The sequence below is a fragment of the Morus notabilis genome, unplaced genomic scaffold, assembly GCF_000414095.1.
Source record: "Morus notabilis unplaced genomic scaffold, ASM41409v2 Scaffold384, whole genome shotgun sequence".
NCBI lineage: Eukaryota > Viridiplantae > Streptophyta > Magnoliopsida > Rosales > Moraceae > Morus > Morus notabilis.
In genome coordinates this window covers 847,392-869,812 of record NW_010387635.1, presented here as the reverse complement: position 1 = coordinate 869,812, position 22,421 = coordinate 847,392, and the positions used below count along the sequence as shown (strand labels likewise).

The window sequence follows — 22,421 nt, the reverse complement described above, 5'->3', positions numbered from 1 at the left end:
TGACCATAAATATTTAAGTACCTGTAACACTAAGTCAAAAGTCATAACAACGCTGTTGTAATGAAAATAGACACCAAAGTTCCCAAAAGGGTCCCTAGAAGAAACAAATTCCCTAGAACAATAAAAGGACAAAATGGATATTTCACTACTGCATGACAAACACTTCATTTTTATTTGTTCATTTATTTATTTATTTATTGTTTTTTCCAGAATTTTGACAATTTCATAAAGAAGAAAAGAAGAAAAAGAAGAAGAAGATCCAAAAGTGATCAACACATTGGCACAATCAACTCGGGGGTTGGATACAGTGATTGTGGTGGGCTCCTCTTTAGACTCTCACTGAGGGAGAGATCAAAGATTCAAGTCTCGGGCTTCCCCAATCTCAAAGGGTGCTTACTGTTAAAAAAAAAAAAAAAAAAAAAAAAAACAGATTGACACAAGCACGTTGCAGAGTTTCCAAGTCCCCAACCATGTTGGAAAATCAGTTAGTGGGGCCCATTTTCTTAGGCCTATCATACCCCCAACTGGTTTGTGCCACCACCCCATGCATGTTCCTTAAATTTTTATTTATTTTACAGTCTCAAAATTCAATTCCAGGCATAAAAAAAAAAAGCCCATTTCTCTCAATTAATGTCTCTGCATTTGAATCAATAAAACAACACATTTTGATCTGAAAACAACAAATTATCCCAAGTGGGAAATGGAGGGGAGATCTTTGGAGGAAACCCCAACATGGGCTTTTGCCACAGTCATCACTGTGCTGGTTTCTCTTGGCTTCTTCTTTCACGTCTCTTTGAAACAATTTGGAAAGGTAAGAAGTACTAATAATATTATGCGTACTTTTGTCTTTTTTTTTGTTTTATTGAATCTTTAATTTGTTTTGATGTTGTTTTTTTGTCTCTTTGAGTCAGTGGTTGGACAAGACTCGGAGGAAATCCCTCCTTGCAGCTTTGGAAAAGATCAAAGAAGGTCCCAAAAAAAAAAAAGATGCATTTTATCTAATTTTAAAATATTTGTTGATGGCTTTTTTTTTTTTTTTTTTTTGTGTGTGATCATTTGGTGTAATATTGGTGTTGAATATTTTGAAGCAGAGCTAATGCTTTTTGGAGTTTTGTCACTTTTGATGGGTCATTGGATTGTTGTTGTGGCCAAGATTTGTGTGAAAACCTCTGCTTTGAGCAGCAAATTTTTCCCATGCGCATTAGATGGCCAAGTTTCTTCAGTGGATGATTTTCTTGTTTCAACGTCAGAGTCTGTTAATAAGTCGGTTCCCAGAAAGCATTTTGCAGTTCATGAATATTGTTCTCAGGTATATGTATATATACACTGCTTCCTTCTCACCCTTTCATATAATTTTAGAATATGATTTTTATTTAAAACACGCAATCTTAATAGATTATGGCTCATAGTTATATTCTAATCGGAGATTAGTACTCATTTGAGGCCGTGTTTGGTGCACTGAATTGTATAGGATGATTTCATTGAGCTTTGATGTCATGTGTATAATTTTGGAATATGATTTTTATTTAAAACGTGCAATCTTCCGTTCGGTTCGTTAATTTGAGTTTTTAATTCGACTTGAGATGTGATGTTGTGTGAGAGTTTTTTACTGTAGTAAAAAAATTAGATGTGATTATTTCTGAGAGCTTTTTACTGTAGCAAAACTCGAATTCTAAACTCAAATTAGTAAAAAAAACGGGGCCTTAATAGATTATGGCTCATAGTTATATTTTAATCGGAGATTAGTACTCGTTTGAGGCCGTGTTTTTGTGCACCGAATTGCATAGGATGATTTCACTGAGCTTGGATGTCACGTGTTGTTTAGCATCATATTGGAGTGGATTATTTTGTTACGCAAAAGTGGGACCCACAATAATTATGGAGGTATGAGATTAGTAAAATCTACATACCTCAATGGGATTAGTACTCCATTAACATGTCGAAATGGGAATACTTTTGGCGGAAGAGATTACGAATCTTGTCTCGGGTTATGCACCAAACATGGGATTAAGAGGACGTTTGTTTCTTATTTTCATCACTGATTCTGAATCATGATTCATGGTTCTCTATAATGTTTTTCTCTCACAAAAACACACGTAAAACGAGAATGATTCTGAATTCATGAACCAAACGTCCACTTATCCGATCTGATTCTCCCTTTTACACCGTGCACCAAACATGGGGTAAAGATGTTCATGCTCAGTCAATTGCTTAGAGACTTAACAATAATATTAATAGAAAAAAAAAATCACACTAGTTATCATGTCCTAAGTAGCAAGTGATTCTAAGTATCAAAAAAGTAGTAAAGGATTCATTTGATTTGATTGTTCTATGAACAAGGTTTATAATTTATAGGAGAATCTTACAAATTAGCCTGTTGTTTGCTGGCCAGGGTCACGAATCTTTTGCCTCCCATGAAAGTCTTGAACAGCTTCATCGTTTCATATTTGTTCTTGGCACCACACATGTTTTCTACAGCTTTGCTGCCATTGCCTTGGCCATGCTTAAGGTTGAATACATAAATACATACATATGCTTTTTCTGCGGTCCATCAAGCGTAACACGTAAAACTGAAAAACATAATATAACAGTCATTTTGAAGAGGTGTATAATCTATTTTACACTTCCCCAACATCAATGTTGAGTTCAATGACCGTCGTGTTACATTTTTCATTTTTAGATGTTACGTTGGAGGACCTCCTATCAGAGGGACTGCAGGAAAAGATCTACGTATTCATTTTCTAGTATGTGCTTTGTAATGCTCAATTGGGCCTTAATTTTGAGCACTAACTAAATTTGATGCAGATCTATAGTTGGAGAGTATGGGAAAATGAAGCCAAAGTTATAGCTAATCAGAGCTTAGAAGGTAACACTCTTTAGCTGATTATAGAGATTTTTTATTTATTTATAAAATTGTTATAATCATTATAAATCTCTTGATTTACCATATTAATTTTTCTGAATTCAGACAGTCCAGAAGCTCTTCCAAACTGTGCAAGAATGAGAAGAATGTCTACTTTTATTGACCACCATACATCCCATTCATGGAGCCAACATAAGTTTCTTGTTTGGATGGTATTTTCACAATTTTATTTTAATTTGTTTACTAGAAAGAACAATTCTAGTTACTTGTATTATTTCTCAAGAATTGTGTCATTTCAATTTTGCAGCTTTGTTTTAGCCGCCAGTTCTGGAGCTCGATAAACCGATCGGATTACATGGCTTTGCGATTAGGCTTCATCACTGTATGTTTCCTAGCTAAATTAAGTATCTACTTTATTTATTAAAAAAAAAAAAAAATCTTATCTACAATCTGTATGATAATATGAGTTCCAAATTTTAGATCTCTCATCAGTTTTGAGCTGCTTAATCATCATCATGTTTCGTAAATTATCGTACTTTTCTCAGTCTAATTTGATACCCTACCACAGAATCCTCCTCCTTGTTGGTAACTTTGCTGATCTTTTTTCTCTTACTATAGACTCATCAACTTCCTTTGTCATATGATTTCCATAATTATATGCTTCGGAGCATGGAGGAAGAATTTCGTGACATAGTGGGAATTAGGTACCTCATTTCTTTAATAATCTTTAGAAATTTCTCTGGTGGGCCAGTCTACTGGTAGGACCAATTCTAATCATTGGATCCGGTCAAAATCACATTGAAAAAGTATGCAAAATAGACAGTTTTTGATACAATTTGACAGTTTCTGATATAATTTGACAGTTGAAAAATAAAGAACTACCAATAGTTCATTTTTTCCAGTCTTACTAAAGAAACTCCTTAATCTCTTTTTGAACATAAGAGATTTTTAGAAAAAAATTGTTATTCAGCTAATTTTTGCATATCTTTGTTGCAGTATTCCTCTCTGGATATATGCCATTTGTTGCATCTTTCTGGATTTTCATGGTAATTCTCTTTGATCCCTCACTAACTTATAACATAAATTTACCTGATTAAACATAATCGACAATATAAAAGTAAGCACCATTATGTTAGCATATAATCTCACATATTGTTTATTGAAAAGCCATGGATCTTTTCTTAAAATCTGTTTAGTACTGAAGTACATTTGTGTTCTTCCCATCTTTGAAATTTGTTTAATTTCTACCTTTTAGTTATGGAGTTAATCCTTAGAGCATGAACTGTGTGACTTGAATTCAGGAAGCAACATTTACTTTTGGCTTTCCTTCCTCCCTGCTATTGTAAGTCATCTCCTTCAAACTATTTTCCTCTTTACATTTTTCTTCTACTTAATATTAATATGTAGGACTCCAGAATATATGTATGTGTGTGGGACTCCTATTGTGTATATATATTTTTTCCTATTGTGTATATATATATTAGTGGGTACTTTTTCCCTTGGACCCAATGGCTCTTTCTATTTTTTTCCCTTAAAAAAGATTTTTTAATATACAATCTATTTTGCTATTTTCCCCTCTTGAAATTTTATGAATTACAATATCTAGTTAGAATTTCTTGAAAAATTTCAATTGTACTCCAAGTTTTGACTTTTTAAGTATACTCATATTTCCAAATTAAAACCCCAACTAGATTTTTAGTTTCTACACCCCTGTGAAAAGAATTTCCTGGCTCCACCATTTGATTACATTATCTGTGATAAATAGCAGTTCTCTATTAAGTCTGCTAATATTTCTCTCTCCCTTTTCTTTTCTTTGAAATGCACAATAGTTGATCCTGCTTATTGGTACTAAACTTCATCGAGTGGTGGTAAAACTAGCCGTTGAAATCATGGATAACTGTCCATACATGGAAAATCGCCGGTTTAAGCTGCGGGATGAGCTCTTTTGGTTTGGAAAGCCAAGGCTTCTATTGCACTTGATACAACTAATATCCTTTCAAGTGAGTAATGAATGATTAACACCCTCTTAATTAAGCCTATGAAATCCCATCTAGAATATGCATTCTCGTCTAAATCACTACTAAAAACCTCTGTTTTTTGCAGAATGCGTTTGAGATGGCAACTTTCATTTGGTCCCTGGTGAGAATATTTCCTTCCAAAGAAAGACTTCACATTGTGAGATTCTTAATTATGATGCTCATTTCATTGTTTTTGCTCCAGTGGGAAATTAAGGAGCCTTCTTGTTTCATGGACAACCGTCGATTCCTCGCGATTCGCTTGTCGTTCGGGTACAACCCCCACGGATAAAACAGCTTCTAGAATGTGCTGGTGTGCCATTAAAAAGTTGATGTTTACAAGTATTATTCTTCACTGCAGGGTGATCTCACAGTTCTGGTGCAGCTTCATTACATTCCCACTCTATGTTATCATCACCCAGGTTTGAAGTTGGACTTTCCCTCCTATTCCAGTATTTCTCTCTCTCTCTCTCTCTTTCTTTTCTCCAAGGATGCGTAATTTACTAATTTGTAATGGAACACAAAAAGAATAGAAAATGTTTAGTAAAGCATAGATAGGAATACTCAAGAGAACAATTGAATTGATTTCCTTTTCAATATTTAATTGCCTATTAGGAGTTGAACTTGGAAACAACCCGATTTCCCTTTAAATCATAATACCAACATAATAAATGTATTTGTACATATGATCATCCACTAAAAAAGGGCCATAAGACCATGTCTAAATGTCAATGTTAATGCTATGTTTGACACAAAAAGTTCTGAAAATTACAAATTTGATATGTTGTTCTATTTTGTACTTCAGTATATAATGCTATTTTAAATTGGAGGATGAATTTTGGCACTGACATTACAATAAAGATGCTTTTAGTGATTTCATGCTTTATACCAATTCAAGTAGAAAGAAATTAACCTCTGAAAACAGGAATAAGTTGGAAAAGAAAACTTTTCCTTTCTTCATTTTGATTCATGACAGTTCACTATTACAAAAACGTTGTTTAAAATCAGTCGAAAACCTTTGTTAACGATATTGATCATATTGTTGTAGATGGGATCTAGGTTCAAGAGAACTGTGATATCAGAAGGTGTGAGAAGATCATTATCTGGGTGGAAGAGAAGAGTCAAGGCCAGGCATTCCACGCCACATACAACTCCACTTCTTAGTTCAACACCAACAACGACAACAACTACTACGACATCCTCGGATTCTGTGCTGAGTGGGACCCACAGGAGTGACGACTTTGCCTCAACTAGCACAGAAGGAAGCTCCTCGGGAGTCCACAACACAAGTCATGGAATTGGAATGTCTCGTCAATTTCCATTCTTTGGAAGTCCTCTCTACGACAGTTTCAGCAGTAACGACAGTGAAATACGACATCGTAGTGTTAACAACAATGATGCTACGTCACCTTAAGCTCCTTATTAAGAGCATTAATCAATACTAAAGATTACTTTTATGAAGAAATTAGAGACATAATATACAAAATATTTTGGTGAAAAACATGTTGCTTGTCTCTAAACGAGATGGCATTTTGTCTCTGAAAGATTGCTATTTATCATGCGAAAACGGCACCTTTAGAAACTACGTGTCGTTTCTTACCGTGATGTTCGAAAGCTAACGACGTGTGCCATAAAGTGCGCAATTATTTGATATTATGCCGCCGTGTTTTTTTTTTTTAACAAAACGGCACTGCTAATAGAACATCTGAAAACGACATACTGTCTAAAGTTTATCTCCTTTATGCTACTACAGACATGTCGTTTCCAGTTCAAAAGCTTGCTGTCGTTTGAGAACATCAAAAGCTTGTATTTTTTTTTTTAACCCTGGCTTCCTTTAGGGTGCAACCCCCAATTGTGATCCACTGGTGGAGTGTTATTACCGTATTAGATTAATTATACAACTGTCATAGTTCTGTGTAGTGTGTTATGTAAATTTTTAATACGAATCTATACAGATTTAACTGTTAAAAAATTAATCTAACAATTAAAAACACTTACTCCGTCGGTGGGTCACAATTGGTGGTTCCTTTGGGATTTGTTTTCCTCGCATCAAATGAGCAACATGTAGTTATTATTGTATTAATATTTCTGCTCCCGAAATGACGTGTCATTTTGCGGTAGGCTGTCTTATTTATTTGCTCAAAAGAATGATATGCGATTCATATTTTAGAATTTTTGGTGTCTACCTAAAAACAATATGGAGCTAGTGTTTATTTTTAATTTTTTTAGAATTTTCTTTTAAAACACCTGTTATGCTTGGAGACGTCATTACAATATATAAACGGCACTTCGTTTTAAATCAGACAAACGACGTGTTTTCATTGTTGAATGTTCCCAAGTTTATTCCCCCAAACTGCATGTCGTTTTCTTAAAAATGATTATTTTCTCTTTTGAAAAAAAATTGTGGTTGTTGAGAAAATATACACTATACATTTTTACATATATATTTTTATGAATAATTTCAATTTGATACTTTGTGTTATAGCAAAATTATCTTTTAATACTCTGTGTTTTTTATAATTTTAAATTGATACCTCTGTCTTTAAAAAATTAATTTTTAGTACCCTGAAGCCTTTTTTTAAATATAAAATGCCGAATTTTCCCTTTTTTTAATAATTTCTGATTTGGTTGAATACTCTTTATTAAGTAAAAATTTCTGATTTGGTTGAATACTCTTTATTAAGGGATTGTTTAGAAGTTATACTCAAACTCAAATTATGATTATGTTACAATATTTTTTATCTCATAAAAAGTTTAAATTTCAAAATTTGCTCTCTCATAAAATTCTTGCTAATGAACTCAAAACATGATTTGAGTATACATTCCAAACGAGCTTTAAAAATTTTGAAAAAAACCTTATCGTCTAACACCCTTTTAGCCTTTAATAATTAAAAAATTAAATTCGAGTAAACCAAAATAACAAATTACTAAAAGGACAAATTCGATATTTTTATGTTCTAAAAAAGAGTTTCAAGGTACTAAAAATTAAATTTTTAAAAGGGAGAGGCACTAATTCAAAATTATTAAGAACAAATGATAATGAAAAACAATTTCACTATAACATAGGGTACTAAATTAAAATTATCCTTATTTTTTACTTTCTTCCTCAAAATTTTGAAAACTTCCCAATGTTTTCTCTTTTTTCTTTCATTGTTGGTTGGAAAACTTGTTTTTCGGGTTGGAAATTTCAAAATCTAGGCCCCTGTTTGTTTCATCAATTTAATTCAATTTAACTTGATTTGAACGGTGAGCATAGTTTAAATTCATTTTGGTAAGTACTCAATTTGAATTATATTCTCTGTTTGAACGAGTTAAAGTGTCCAACTTAAAATTTAACTCCCTCTTAAATTGTAACCGTTCAAAATATTTGTGAACAATAAAAAGGTGCCAACTCACACCTAATAAACACAAATTTTAATTTTATTTATTTTTTAGATTAAAATTTTAATTGTACATCTAAAAACCAATTCAAACTATAATTTTAACTGCACAATTTAAATTTTTCTGTGTAAATAAAAAAATTTAAATCAACAAAATTGATTAGACCGGCTAATTTTGCTCCTTCCTGTTTGAGAACGTGGCACCATATAATTGGTTGTAATGTTTGAACGACCACTCTTTTCCGCACCTGATAGTTTCTTATATACTTCCTTATTAGAACACTCAAAGAAAAAGAAGTCCCCTTTTGCAAGAAAACTGAACTGCTTCTCTCTCCTCTCTCTCTCTCTCTCTCTCTCTCCATTTCTCGGGATCCTTCTCTTCTCTGTTTCTTCCAATCTTCTACCATGGTGCTCGAGGTAAAATCCCTTCTTCCCACTTTCAATCAATCTCCAATTTCAACTTTGTTTCTCACGATTTTGAAACTCCGATTATCTCATTGTATGTCAAGAAATTAGGGTTTTTTTTCTTCGATTTTAATATGTTTCGCCTATGGCTTCTATTCACAGGCAACGATGATCTGTATCGATAATTCAGAATGGATGCGAAATGGTGACTATTCGCCTTCCAGGTTTCAAGCTCAATCCGATGCTGTTAACCTCATTTGTGGAGCTAAAACCCAGGTCAAGAATATTTCACTCGTTTTTCTTTGTTTTCTATTGTTTATCGTTTGTTTGGTTTGTGGGAAAATGTGGGAAAAGAAAGGAAAACCTGGAATCTTGTTGTAGCTGGGTGGAGTTGTAGTGACTAGTGTTCTGTTGCGTTTGTTTCGCTATATTTTATCGTGCTGAAGATTGCTTTATTTGTTTCTATGTACTGGATTTTAATTTTAGGACTTAATTTGTTGTTGCAAAACATTTATACTTTGGGTTAATTGAATTGTGTTATGGATTCCTGAGAAATGGAGACAAGAGAAAATATGTAGTGTTCATTTAGTCCTTGTTTAGATATTTGAAGAAATATATTTGGATTTTGTGCAGTCTAATCCGGAGAATACAGTAGGAGTTCTCACAATGGCAGGAAAAGGGGTTCGTGTTTTAGTCACTCCTACTAGTGATCTTGGCAAGATCCTAGCATGCATGCATGGTTAGTTTGTTTTTATGTATTGATTTTATTTATTTGATTTAGCATTTTTGGATTCTTGTTGGATCTGGGTCAGTATAACGTTTATTTATTTATTTATTTTTTATTTTTTTAATGCTCGCAACGTTTAATGTATTTTGTTTCATATTACAGTTACCTTGTCAAATGCCTTCTGTGGTTAAATGAAAAATAAAGACTTGCCTTCTGGAAATTAAGGAAAGAGAGGGTGATAAATTATACTTGCTTAGATGAACTATTATGAAAGATAAACTAAAGACAAATTGAGTAGATAAAAGTTCTTTACTTTTCAGCATCTTCGGCTGGGTAAAAATGTTTTGGGATTTAACGTTTATAATATTTAGAAAACTGCTACAATCGGCATTGGGTGTTAATTTACTTTTCCTTTGCCTCTAGATGTCATATTCATCAACAAATTTCTCCTAAAATGATGTAGGACAAGATAGAACAGAGAACTGAGAAAGAAGAATTGAGGCAAGATAGAGTAGAAGAATCCCAAGGGAGATAGAAAGAGAACCTTAGAGAGGGAGATAGAAAGAGAACCTTAGAGAGGGAAATAGAAGACTTAGTGAGAGAATAGAATCAGGAGAGAGATTGAACCACTAGAGATAGAAGAGAATAGCAACAAGGGAACTAGACATCTCAATATTCATTAATGATCAAACTAAATTTAAATTACAATCACGAAGGTGCTTATAGAAATCGAAACAAATAAGATAAACTTAACTTCATTTTGAATAATGCTAAGAATTAACACAATCTCAAGTAAATCCTAATTCAAAATTATATACTAAAAGTAACATCTATCGTAATGACTATATATTTTCAATTCATGATCTTTCGAATCTTGTTCTGCATCATAAAGACTTTAATTTGAGGTGGAGATATTTGAGGGCATTCCACTCATCCACTTAATTTTGTTTGTGTTTACTAGCAAATAATGTTTATCTGACTCATCATACATATCGATTAAGTGTGAAGTCCTTGCCAAAGAAGTTGCATAGAAGAAATAGTCTTGTTATCTTTATCGCCTTGGTATGGTTCACACTTGGGAATTTTTCCAACTGGTGGACTTGCTTGAGCTTTTTGTTGGCCCTCTTTCTGGATTTGATTTAGTAATGTCAGAGATAGTGCAGTGTTTAGTCATATGGAGGATGTTTGGGGCTGCATATATGTCTTTATCAATTTAGTATATATACTTGTGGATAAAGTATATATGTGTTATACTCCTCTAGTCTCTTAAGTTTTTGTTAGCATGTCCTTGGTGAACCTAAGTGTTGTGCCGTAAATCTTCAAGGTACCATGTTGGAATCTAAAAATATAATGTCACAAGTGTATTTGGAACATTTGGAGGAACAGATACAGTTGTTTCTTTCCAATTGTCTTGGAAATGATTGTTGTCTTTTGTCATTTCTATATAGTTTCCAATTTAATGATATTCTTTCCCTTTTAAATATAGGTCTAGAAATAGGTGGTGAGATGAATCTGGCCGCTGGAATTCAGGTGGCTCAGCTGGCTCTTAAGCATCGGCAGAACAAGAAGCAGCAACAAAGAATCATCGTCTTTGTTGGAAGGTATTTTAACATGCGAGTTGCGTATCTTTTCACTATCTGATACTCCCATTCTTACATTTCACATTATTTACAGTCCCATAAAGCATGAGAAAAAGTTGTTGGAGATGATCGGAAGGAAGTTAAAGAAGAATAGTGTAGCACTTGATATTGTTAATTTTGGTGAAGAAGATGATGGAAAGACTGAGAAGCTAGAAGCTCTTCTTGCTGCTGTCAACAATAATGATACCAGTCACATTGTTCATGTTCCACCTGGTCCAAATGTGCTTTCCGATGTACTTATAAGGTTGATTCTTTTAATTTCTTCCTTGCTTCTTTTATTTGTGAGATACTTTATTAAACTTTTCCAATGTTGTTCATGTTGCAGTACGCCTATCTTCACTGGGGATGGGGAAGGTGCAAGTGGTTTTGTGGCAGCATCGGCAGCCGCTGCAGCTGGAGGTGCATCTGGTTTTGATTTTGGTGTAGATCCCAACCTAGATCCAGAGCTGGCCCTTGCTCTTAGAGTTTCTATGGAAGAGGAGAGGGCCAGACAGGAAGCAGCTGCTAAAAAGGCTGCAGAGGAGGCAGCTAAGCAAGAGAAAGGAGGGGAGCAACCCTCCAGCTCACAGGATGCAACTATGACTGAGCGTGCCACAACTCCAGCTTCTGGAGCGGACAATAAGGCAACTGATTTAATGGTTGGTTACCCTTTGCTTTGAATTTGAAGAAGTCACTTTTTGCACTTTTATCTTTGATCAAGCAGTGCCAAGACTTTTTATGTTTCAGAGCTACAAGATTAACATGCTCGACAATTTCCATGTTTGTGAAATTGTTTTCTGGGGTTCCTTTCTTTTTTTTTTAAAAACCTTTGCAAAGTGGGGCAGGGGAGACACTTAGGCAGTAACATTCAGGTTCGTTAAATGTGTTAGGCATATGAAAATTCATTCTCTTTGTTGGCTGGCTTAAATTCTTTTTTGATTGTCTTTGGTCTAATGGTTCAACATCCAACAGGACGATGAGAATGCTCTGCTGCAGCAGGCCCTTGCAATGTCAATGGACGACCCTGCCTCGAGTCATGATGTGCGAGACACAGATATGTCTGAGGCAGCTGCAGTTGATCCAGAATTGGCCCTAGGTAAGTCTTGTTGCATCGAGCTATTCTTTTTTATGCTTGGATGCACGTTTGATCCTTCCTTTTTCTCTGTAGCTGGTATGTTTCATTTAGAGCAATTACTTTTGGTCTGGTGAAATATATTGGTGATTGACCTAGTGCTATAAGTGAGGACGAGTTACTGCAACAAAATTGTGAAGCATTTTTTAGATTGTTTTGCTGGCAAGCTCTGTAGGTAGGTGTGGCAATTTGTGTCACTTGTCGTGTTCGTGTCGTGTTTTTGATTGTTTTACTCTTAAACTTGCAGTCAACCCGAACACGACTCGTGACATGAAATTTTTTAAAAACTGCAACATGAATACGACACGACCACTTTACGGGTTGACACGACACGACACGAAAATGACCCGTGACACGAAATTGACCTGTGAACCTGAAATTGACACGAAAATTATATACTTTTCTTTAGTTTTTTACATATTAGAAATAACTTAAAATGCATAACACTAAAATATAATAATATCCATCAAAATTAAGCAAATAATAGTATAAGATTTTGAGTATAACTATTATGATATCACAAGTTCATAATAAAATCTAAATTATGTAATGAAAAAAAACATTTTTTTAGTTTTTTACGAGTTTCGTATCGTGTTTGGGTTTGGCGGGCCCAAACCCAAAATTGACCAGTGGTTTTCATATTCTGATCTGTATATCTTTTTTTTCAACCCTAACATAAGAAATTCGTGTCGTTTTCAAATCGTGTTGTCGTGTCGTGACCCATATTGCCGGCCCTATCTGTAGGTCCACTTGTGTCATTGCATTAAATAAGAGTTAGAAATTTGCCAACTTCTGCATATTCTTATTATAATATACAACTGCTTTTTATTAGCTTGTGTATTCAATAAGTTGGGATCCTCTTAGCACATATTTGGATGCCCACCAATGTCCAAATGTTTATTACTGATTCAAGTATATGATTTAATTGTCGATCTCTCAATGCTCACAGCTCTTCAATTATCAGCACAGGACAGCACAAAAGATTCCTCTAACCCAGCAGATATGAGTAAGCTGCTGGCTGACCAGTCTTTTGTGTCTTCCATCCTCGCCTCGGTATATTTGCCACAACCTGCAACATTTTCTTGCCCGTAGCGAAACATTGCTTCTAGATTTTAATAAATTGTATAATTTGAGTGTTTCTGCAGCTTCCAGGGGTTGATCCAAATGATCCTTCAGTTAAAGATTTGCTTGCTTCCATGCAAAGCCAGTCAGAGGTGAGTTTATTTGATATGGGGTGATTGGAAACTAAAATGATTTACTTCTATTTAAATTGGATTCACTAACTTTTAATCAATGTTCCTGTCAAGATACTACGTGCCTATGATCCTGACCATTGACTTCTATCATCTTCTTTTTAATTCCTTAGACTGACAAGAAGAAAAATGAAGACAAAGAACCGAAAGAGGAGGATAAATAAGTGTCTGAACTCGGAAAGTTTTCCGTGCCAGGTTTTACTTCTAAACCTCACCACTCCATGTCTTCAGCTGTGATACTTTGCTCTTACTTGACTTTTGTCTTAATGTTTGCCATGCAGGTCAAAGAGGCTCTCCAGTGTTACACCATTGAAATTGATTTTATTTTTGGGGGCCTATTGTTAACTATCATTTGTCTTTGATAGTGTTTCTTCAGACAAGCAGGGACTATTATTCGTAGGGGGAGTATCTGGTAAAAAACATTGAAATGTATCTCTGCTTTGTTTCAACGTCTCTATATACCATTTATTTTGAGAATTATGCATTCCTCTGCGGTTTTTGGTCTATGATGATTTTTATGGCTAAGACTGCTCGGACCACATCTTTCTCAGTCTTAGAGATGAGTTTCTCAATTCTTAAATCAATAATTTTTGCTTCCTTGTTGCTTTCAATTTTGAAATGTGGTCCATTCTCAGTGTTGTCACCTATCGTTGTGGTAATACAGCCTACCCTATATACGCCTGTTTTTTATTAGCTAATCGACCAAATGTGTGTGTGTGTGTGTGTATTATCATGAAACGAAATGTCCAACACGAAAATTTTGGTTGACAGAAATTTAATTTGTTGATGGGATAGCATGTCAATTTCATAAGACAAAGTATACATGCATGCAATAAAATCGTATAAGATAGTGTGGATCCCACACAGCTCAATTCTGGCCTTTGTCGGTGGTGATTTGAACTTTTTTTAGTTCAGTTCTGCACCTTAACTATTGGAAAAAAAGATTGATCAAAAGTCTCACTCAGTAATTATTTACAATACTAGTTGACATTTCACAAATTCCATTCCATTCCTCATCTCATTGACCTTTTTCCGCTCCCCTAACCTTATTGTCATAATAACCCATAACAATCCTATGGTGGTTTGAATTGCTTTGCATAATGACCCATAACAATCCTATGGTGGTTTGAATTGCTCTAATTGGCAGCTATACAGAAGTAGAAATGAGTCAAATATCTATGGCTTTTACCGTTTTATTTTTTATTAATATTTTTTAATTAAATAATTTTATTAGTTAAAATGGTATTAATTAAGAATGAGAGAAAAATTCAGACCCAAATAAGGGGTAAAATTTCAAATCCATGCACAAAGGTAAATTAAGCAATTTTCTCATAAATAAACATATAAAATCAGCTTCAAAGGATTTGGCATTTTGTCTCGAAGCAAAACATAAAAGGCTGTTAGAATGTTCAAGGGTATTAAGTAAAATGAAGTAATCATGTCAATTATAAATCAAATGAAAAAATAATAATAAAAATAAAAAGGCTTCTTCACAAAGTATTGGCCAAATGTAGATGACCATGACGTATAACTATTTATTTCTCTAAGGCCTAGGACAGCTGTATGAGTATAACAATTGCTAAAGAATGTTGACACATTGTAACTTTGCTTTTATTAACAGTGATAGAGACCAAAGCATTAATTCCATTCGACATTAAAATGCCAAAAACCATTACCTTGATTCGGCAAAGTTGCTCTTAAAGTTTCTTTTACAATAAGAATGTAAATGAGAGGTGTTATTGGATATCCATAAGTCATATCATACGCAAACTTATTACTAAATAAATTTTTAGTTCATTTTTCTACCATAAAAATTTTTTTTTTTTTTTTTTTTTTTTTTTTTTTTTTTTTTTTTTAATAGCACAAACGGAAAAAATTAGGTGCGTTTAGAACTCGTTCTAAAATGATTTTGGTTTTTGTATAAAAATGAAAATGAAAACGTTTTTAATCTCAGACATAAATTATTTTTGAAAATGCGTTTGGTAGTTTTATCAAGAGATTGTATTCAGAGTAAAAAAAACTCATTAATGTCTCTCTTTCTCTCTCTCTATGCTCGAGAGAGGAGAAAACGAAAATAAAAAATGAAAAACGATTAAAAGTCGTTTTTCATTTCTCTTTCATTTTACACTAAACAAAAAAATAATTTTCATTTCCCTTTTTTGTCTTTATTGTGCCAAATGCCGTTTTGAAAATGTTTTCATTTTTTCTTTTTCGAAAAACATAAAAAACAAAAATGGGATTAATTCTAAACACGGCAATTGTGTTAGATGTTGAAAGCTTCGATGAGGTGAATTGTTAGTTCTAACCTTCTGTTTTGACCGTTACCATCACCCACCAAAAAAAAAAGGGGAAGAAAAACTGACCAATCATACAAGGTTATTCCTCGCTAAAGCCAGAAGTCACATGGCGTTCACATGCAGTTAGCTGACGCTAATGCAATTAGCTAGGAATTTTATTTTACTGTATGAATAAATAAATAAATAAATAAACGTCCTCTAGTGCAAAGATTCGGCCACTAAAAAAGTTTCACATTATCAGATACGTAAGCCAATTGAAAACTCTGCAAATGGGGTTCCCATTATACAACAACAACTATATCTATAGGTGTATATATATAGGCCGGCTAGTTTATATCTCCAGAGGAAAAACCAAGGCTGGTTTTTGTCTATATCCAAATTCCAAACACTTAAAAATAACAAAAGTATTTATTATAAGTGGTTTCTCTGTTCACAAAACTAATACTGGTTTGATCAAATCGACCAGTTCATGAAAGAGTCAAAAAGAAAAGTGATCTCTTGGGGAAATAGAGAAGGGATTTTTTATTGAGAAATGGGGTCAGTTTGGTTTCTTCAGTTTGTGGTGGTTTTTGGTGTTGTGGGATTTTTTTGTGATGGTTTGGTAGTTAGTGGCAGTTATGTGAAGTATAATACTAGTAGTGGCATTGTGGAGGGGAAGTTGAATGTGCATTTGGTGCCTCATTCTCATGACGATGTGGGTTGGTTGAAGACCGTCGATCAGTACTATGTCGGAGCTAACAACAGTATTCAGGTTCGTGTGTTCTGTTTTTTTTTTTTTTTTTTGGTCTGCTGAAACCACTTTGTTGTTTTTTTGGAAGAAAAATGCTAACATCAATCTTTCTATCACTTTCTGTATTCCCCGTCTACCATCGTGGACTCTATTATCTTATTTTCTGTTAAATAGTTGAAGATCTTGTTCACCTTCATTTCACTACGTTTTTGAGTGCTGAAACAGAAAGAAAGTGTTACAAAGAAGGGACTTTTGTGGCTTACTTTATGTTTTTGGTTTTTCATTTTAGTTTATAAAGCCGGGTTTTTTTGGATGATGGATTGATCGTTGATGTGCTTATGTAGGGAGCTTGCGTTGAGAATGTGCTGGACTCGGTCGTGGAATCGCTGCGGCGTGATCCGAATAGGAAGTTTGTGTTTGCTGAGATGGTAATTAAGCCCAATGAAGTACTAAAATAAAAAATTAATGCATGTTTCTTTTGAACTTCACTTAAAAAGTGGTATGTTTTTAAGGCTTTTTTTCAAAGATGGTGGACAGAACAAAGCTTCGAGACGCAAGAACAAGTGAGGAAACTTGTAGATGATGGGCGTTTGGAGTTTATGTAAGTTCTTCAATTCTACTCTTCTTTGCTTTTTCTTTGATTATATTTCATGATATATATATATATATATATTTTTTTTTTTTTTGTTGTTGTTGTGGGAACTAGAAATGGAGGTTGGTGCATGCATGATGAAGCGACATGCCACTACATAGACATGATTGACCAAACGACACTAGGCCATAGTTACATAAAAAAGCAGTTTAATAAGGTCCCTCGTGCTGGTTGGCAAATTGATCCCTTTGGCCACTCTGCTGTCCAAGCTTACCTTCTTAGTGCTGAGGTACAAAGTTTTGGAATTCCTTGGTGGCACACTAACTTTAAGTACTTATCACCTTGCTCATTGTTATCCTTTTAACTTATTCTTTTTTTTTTTTTTTTTTTTAAATATTTTTTTGAACTGGGGTTGGGGGATTCGAACTCTATAGGTCAACATTAGAGATCAGGGTGTGTTTTTACAGCTAGACTAAGCCCGCAATCATATAATAATGCTTTTAACTCTTTTGAATATGATGGTGATCAAGAATATTTTTGGTACCTAAATTATGAAAAAAGTCTTGTTTTAGCCCTTAAGCTTTGAAATTAAGAGTAGTGTTCTTTGAGCTTCTCAAAAAGTTCCCCTTAGTAGTTAGTCCATTTTAATGTTTTCAGTTAAAGTTGAAAGCAAAATAGTCATCTTATACAAGGACCAATTTCACTTTAGAAAATGACCAATCTAGAAGGTTTTTAGTGAGTTTAGAGGCTAGTAAAGTTACCATAGAACAAATCATGGTTTTAATATGTTGGTTTCATTTGCGTAATTCCCATTAAAGACTAAGGATATTTTTTGGTTTCCCTTATTCTTACAGGTTGGATTTGAATCTGTACATTTTGCAAGGATTGATTATCAGGACAGAGCAAAGAGGAAAGGAGACAAGTCACTCGAAGTTATATGGCGTGGCTCGAAAACTTTTGGCTCTTCTTCTCAGGTTTTGAAATATGCAATTGCTGTGATATGCTATACTAGATTCACTTACTAACCATTGTTGTAACTTTTGAGCCTTGTGCAGATTTTTACCAATGCATTTCCTGTTCACTATAGTCCTCCCAATGGCTTCCATTTTGAAGTGAACGATGACTTTGTCCCTGTCCAGGTTCATATTCACTAGAAATCACTTCCTGAAAAACATGTTTTTTTTAATGTGATTTCCAGTGTATGTCACATTCGTCTTTCTAAATCTTTATTGAAAAAATTGCAGGATAATTCTCTTCTTTATGGCTACAATGTTGAGACCCGGGTTCAAAATTTTGTTGATGCTGCCAATGCCCAAGTAAATTTCTTAGCTTTCATGATATTTGCTTATCAATGTGGTTTTGGTTATATCTTAAGGCTCTTATATTTATTCTTAGTTTGAGATTGACGGACTTTTGGAATAAGGTCTAGTTTACTTATAGCAAAAGGAGAAGCAGAAGCACGAGTCAAAAACCGTTTGGTTCGCGTTTCAAAACCAAGTTTATGGTTTCGGGACAACAAAAAACAAAACCAACCATAGCAACTTTGTTTGGTGGAGCTGTTTCGGAATCAAGACCAACCATATCATTGTTTTCTCTTGATCCCAAATACTTAAATCTAAAAACATCCCACCAAGCAAGATTTTTGAAAAATTTAAGAATTATTTTTTCAGACCAATATTTCAAACTAACGTTTCAAAACACTAATTTCGATATTTTTGTGTAAAAGATCTAACTTCTCAAAAATAACTACGTAAAAGACTTTGATATGCAATTTTACTAAACATACTTCGGATCGTGTTATGTGCAAATTACATTTGGGGCCTCTAAAAGCAATACCAAACTGGCCCTTAGTGTTAATGTTGAAGAAAAGATGTTACATTAATTGCTCAAACCATCATTTCTATACAGGCTAATGTGACAAGGACAAACCACATCATGTGGACAATGGGTGATGATTTCCAATACCAGTATGCTGATTCTTGGTTCAAACAAATGGATAAATTGATACATTATGTTAACAAGGTGAGTTCATTAGAAATAGTTTTTTATCTTTATTAAAATATGTACTTTTTTTTGGCTGTTTTTAATTAGTTAAACCGTGAAAATCTCTTAGGATGGCCGGGTTAATGCTTTGTACTCCACACCATCTCTCTACACTGATGCTAAATATGCAGCCAACGAGACATGGCCACTGAAAACCGATGATTACTTCCCGTAAGCTTCAAATAGTTCTTGTACTTTGATTCTACCCTGTTGAAGAAAAAAAAAAGAGTTATTAACTATTCTTACATACATGTCTTGCTCGTTGCTAACAGGTATGCAGATAGCCAAAATGCTTACTGGACTGGATTCTTCACTAGCCGAGCTGCTTTGAAGGGATATGTTCGGATTCTGGGTGGATATTATCTGGTAACTAAAATCATGTTATAATCATTGTGCTGTTGAGTAATGTTTGATTCAAAATAAGACAGAAAGAGTGTTTATTTTTATTTTTTTCACCAATATCATGGAATTCTTATGTAAGAAGGCATATTACACTGTCCTTTATATGCCATGTCGAGACCATTAACTATGATCCATATAACATCATCAGATTTTCACTTGACTTCACATAATATATATTCTTAAAGTATCAAACAAGAATCTTTGTGTGTGCACAAAATAGGCGGCAAGGCAACTCGAGTTCCTGGTTGGGAACAGATCCAAAGGCCCGAACACTTTCAGCCTCGGAGATGCTTTAGGGATTCTACAGCACCATGATGCAGTCACTGGCACGGCCAAGCAACATACAACGAACGACTACGCCAAGCGCCTCTTTATCGGTGCCTCTGAGGTTGGCAGCAAGTTTACCATTTAAAATTATTCCCTCATTGCTAATTCTTTTTTTTTTTTTTTAGTTTATATATTCTTGTGCTTTTTGCAGTCAGAGATTGTGGTTAATTCTGCTCTTACATGCTTAGCTAAGAAGAAATCAGGAGGTCAATGTGAAGTTCAAGAATCTACATTTTCCCAGGTGATATTCAACATTGTTCCTAGCATTATTTATTTTTTTTGGATTTATCTACTTATAACTCCTGAACTTTCTACCATTTTGATTAAGTTAATCATACTTAAATTGTTTTTCTCCCACTTAATTTAAACAGTGTCGATTGCTGAATATCAGTTACTGCCCACCAACAGAAGAAGACATTACACAAGGGAAGAGTTTGGTAGATATTTCAAGCTTTTCCGACCCTTTCTTCATGAAAACTATGTTGTCGAGTTTTCCTTCTTTTTTCTTTTTCAATATTTATTTTCCTTAACTGGCCATTTCAGATTGTAGTGGCATATAACTCTCTTGGGTGGCGTCGTACCGACGTTGTTAGAATACCGGTTAGTACATCTTCACTTAGTTTATACTATCAAAAAGTTGGTTACTATCTTAATAAATAGAACATTCTCTCCTATATGGCCTAAGAGTCACAATCTCCACCAGGTTAATGATGCCCATCTTGTTGTTAAAGATTCCTCAGGCAACACCATTGAGGCACAATTCGTAAGCTTAGACAATGTCACAAGGAACATAAGAAAGTTCTACACACAAGCCTACTTGGGAAAACAACCTGAAGAAGCTCCCAAGTATTGGCTTCATTTTCAAGTGTCTGTGCCACCACTGGGTTGGAATACTTACTTCATTTCTAAAGGAGATAACAATGGTAGTTATTATGTTCTTTTTGACACCCACTATAAATTCCTCGGTAAAGGATCAAGTTCTTCACGAAGGACCAGTCTTACATGTTAACATAACATTTATTTTATGTAACAATGATTTTGTAAAGGTTTAACAATAAGGAATTTATCTATCAAATACCAATATACACCTTTTTAAAGTTGCTGATACATAGAATAAATGTTATGTTAGACCCCCAACTTTTACCTGCTACAAAGGAGGACCCGTCCTCCCGAAGGACCGTAGACAAACCCTCAACGTTGCATAGATTATTTGCAAAGAGGAAGATAATTTCTCTCATTGGTTTAGTTTGTTCTCTCTCCAAACCATTGCAGTGAAACGAAGACATGAACTTGCCTCTGAGACGAAGAGTTCACAAGACGACACAATTGAAATCGGACCTGGAGATTTGAAGATGTCCTTTTCTTCTACTTCAGGACAACTGAAACGCATGTACAATTCTAAAACTGGGGTAAGTTGTTAATAAAAAGTAGCCATGAGAAAATCTCTTACTGACACAAAATCCATAATATGGTATCAATTGGGCATTCTGATCACAACTCATTGCAACACTAACATGTAATGTGTAATTAATGTGCACATCACCTCATTATCATTTGTCACATAAATTTATAATTATTATCTTTTGATGTGTATATACCAATAGGCAGTATTTAAAATACTTTTCAAAGAAATTAGAAGGGAATGAAACAAAAAACTGAATAGATTTATAATCAGTCGATGCGCAAAACCAGATAATAACTTCTCTTCCCCTTTCCTTTCTGCCTTTATTCTTAATTTTTGGAGGCTGAAGTAATTCATGCTTGATTGTCATATATTACAAGGTTGATGTACCAATACAACAGACATATCTCTGGTATGGTTCAAGCACTGGTGATGCAGATTCTCAGGTATATCTGAAGTTCCTATAGAAGCTAATAGTTTCTTGAGTTTCTTTAGCTCTAAATTGAGATGATGCAATATAATGATCTATGTTTGGAATAATCTGTTTTTGCAGGCTTCAGGGGCTTACATTTTCCGGCCTAATGGGTCCCCTCCGACCGTTGTTTCAAGATCAGTAAGCGCTTTCTTAATACTATAATGTATACGTTGTTGTTCTGTCCATTTGACCATTTCATAACCCGTGATGATACATATCATGAAAAACTTTATCACGAACATCATGAATGCACACGTGTCAAAATTTTGTTGGTTCTACGAAACTGAAATGACCATTTTGTCACGGCTTTTTTGCATTTGACAAAATTTTGATACATATGACTGAAATGACTGTACATAAACTACTTTCTCAAAGATGTTTTTCCTCAATAGTAAAGCTTTTTGAGACAATTATGTGTCTAATGATCACAAGATAAACTTGGGAGAATAATTTCGTGCATTCTTCAGGTTCCGCTAGAGGTCATTCGCGGTGATCTAGTAGATGAAATTCACCAAGAGTTTGATTCATGGATCTACCAGGTAAATTAACATATTTGTAGGTTCAATGTTCTAGGACTTTCAATTACAAACGAAACTAATTAATAGTAATTTGCTGCTCTTTTAAGTATCAGAAATAGGATTTGGAGGTATTTGACTCACTAAATACTATTTCAAATGCATAATTTACTCTTCAAGATACTTTTTTTTTTTTTTTTTTTTTTGAATTTGTTAAAAAAAAAATTTTCAGTTTTTTCCCTTG

General features: G+C 34.1%; 3 protein-coding genes across 4 annotated transcripts in view; all 3 read left to right on the top strand.

Annotated features, from left to right (window-relative positions):
• The first annotated feature begins 247 nt into the window (after nt 1-247).
• On the top strand, nt 248-6,492 carry LOC21409311 (MLO-like protein 4). The gene is made up of 15 exons (XM_010115032.2): nt 248-811; nt 912-969; nt 1,092-1,309; nt 2,393-2,509; nt 2,806-2,866; nt 2,969-3,075; nt 3,171-3,245; nt 3,482-3,567; nt 3,860-3,909; nt 4,165-4,205; nt 4,693-4,863; nt 4,967-5,002; nt 5,084-5,151; nt 5,240-5,300; nt 5,927-6,492. Exons 1-15 carry the CDS (start codon nt 701-703, stop codon nt 6,290-6,292), a joined length of 1,626 nt encoding a protein of 541 aa, XP_010113334.1. The 5' UTR covers nt 248-700; the 3' UTR covers nt 6,293-6,492.
• A 2,073-nt stretch (nt 6,493-8,565) lies between these two features.
• On the top strand, nt 8,566-13,950 carry LOC21409310 (26S proteasome non-ATPase regulatory subunit 4 homolog). Of its 2 annotated transcripts, none has more exons than XM_024177069.1 (11): nt 8,566-8,675; nt 8,826-8,939; nt 9,297-9,402; nt 10,877-10,991; nt 11,065-11,274; nt 11,356-11,668; nt 11,982-12,105; nt 13,106-13,194; nt 13,287-13,355; nt 13,508-13,589; nt 13,676-13,950. In XM_024177069.1, the coding sequence occupies exons 1-10, from the start codon at nt 8,664-8,666 to the stop codon at nt 13,556-13,558; spliced, it is 1,203 nt and encodes a 400-aa protein (XP_024032837.1). In that variant the 5' UTR covers nt 8,566-8,663; the 3' UTR covers nt 13,559-13,589; nt 13,676-13,950. The 2 variants fall into 2 exon arrangements, with proteins under 2 accessions (XP_024032837.1, XP_010113333.1); XM_010115031.2 differs by having other exon boundaries at nt 13,091-13,194.
• A 2,090-nt stretch (nt 13,951-16,040) lies between these two features.
• LOC21409309 (alpha-mannosidase) overlaps nt 16,041-22,421 on the top strand; it is a 10,451-nt gene continuing 4,070 nt past the window's right edge. The window contains exons 1-19 of the mRNA XM_010115030.2: nt 16,041-16,442; nt 16,766-16,849; nt 16,934-17,022; nt 17,128-17,302; nt 17,868-17,987; nt 18,069-18,152; nt 18,258-18,329; nt 18,922-19,035; nt 19,127-19,227; nt 19,329-19,422; nt 19,679-19,846; nt 19,937-20,026; nt 20,157-20,222; nt 20,329-20,385; nt 20,489-20,708; nt 21,058-21,194; nt 21,568-21,633; nt 21,741-21,800; nt 22,130-22,201. Coding sequence (XP_010113332.1) covers nt 16,224-16,442; nt 16,766-16,849; nt 16,934-17,022; nt 17,128-17,302; nt 17,868-17,987; nt 18,069-18,152; nt 18,258-18,329; nt 18,922-19,035; nt 19,127-19,227; nt 19,329-19,422; nt 19,679-19,846; nt 19,937-20,026; nt 20,157-20,222; nt 20,329-20,385; nt 20,489-20,708; nt 21,058-21,194; nt 21,568-21,633; nt 21,741-21,800; nt 22,130-22,201 — 2,088 coding nt within the window. The 5' untranslated portion in view covers nt 16,041-16,223. The remainder of the gene's footprint in view (nt 16,443-16,765; nt 16,850-16,933; nt 17,023-17,127; nt 17,303-17,867; nt 17,988-18,068; nt 18,153-18,257; nt 18,330-18,921; nt 19,036-19,126; nt 19,228-19,328; nt 19,423-19,678; nt 19,847-19,936; nt 20,027-20,156; nt 20,223-20,328; nt 20,386-20,488; nt 20,709-21,057; nt 21,195-21,567; nt 21,634-21,740; nt 21,801-22,129; nt 22,202-22,421) is intronic.

Coding starts and splice junctions, on each gene's coding strand:
- LOC21409311 (XM_010115032.2), top strand. CDS start 701: ATGGAGGGGAGATCTTTGGAGGAAACCCCAACATGGGCTTTTGCCACA. Junction 1,310..2,392: donor TTCATGAATATTGTTCTCAG/GTATATGTATAT, acceptor TTTGCTGGCCAG/GGTCACGAATCTTTTGCCTC. Junction 3,246..3,481: donor TGCGATTAGGCTTCATCACT/GTATGTTTCCTA, acceptor CTCTTACTATAG/ACTCATCAACTTCCTTTGTC.
- LOC21409310 (XM_010115031.2), top strand. Junction 8,940..9,296: donor TTTGTGGAGCTAAAACCCAG/GTCAAGAATATT, acceptor GATTTTGTGCAG/TCTAATCCGGAGAATACAGT. Junction 9,403..10,876: donor GATCCTAGCATGCATGCATG/GTTAGTTTGTTT, acceptor TTTTAAATATAG/GTCTAGAAATAGGTGGTGAG.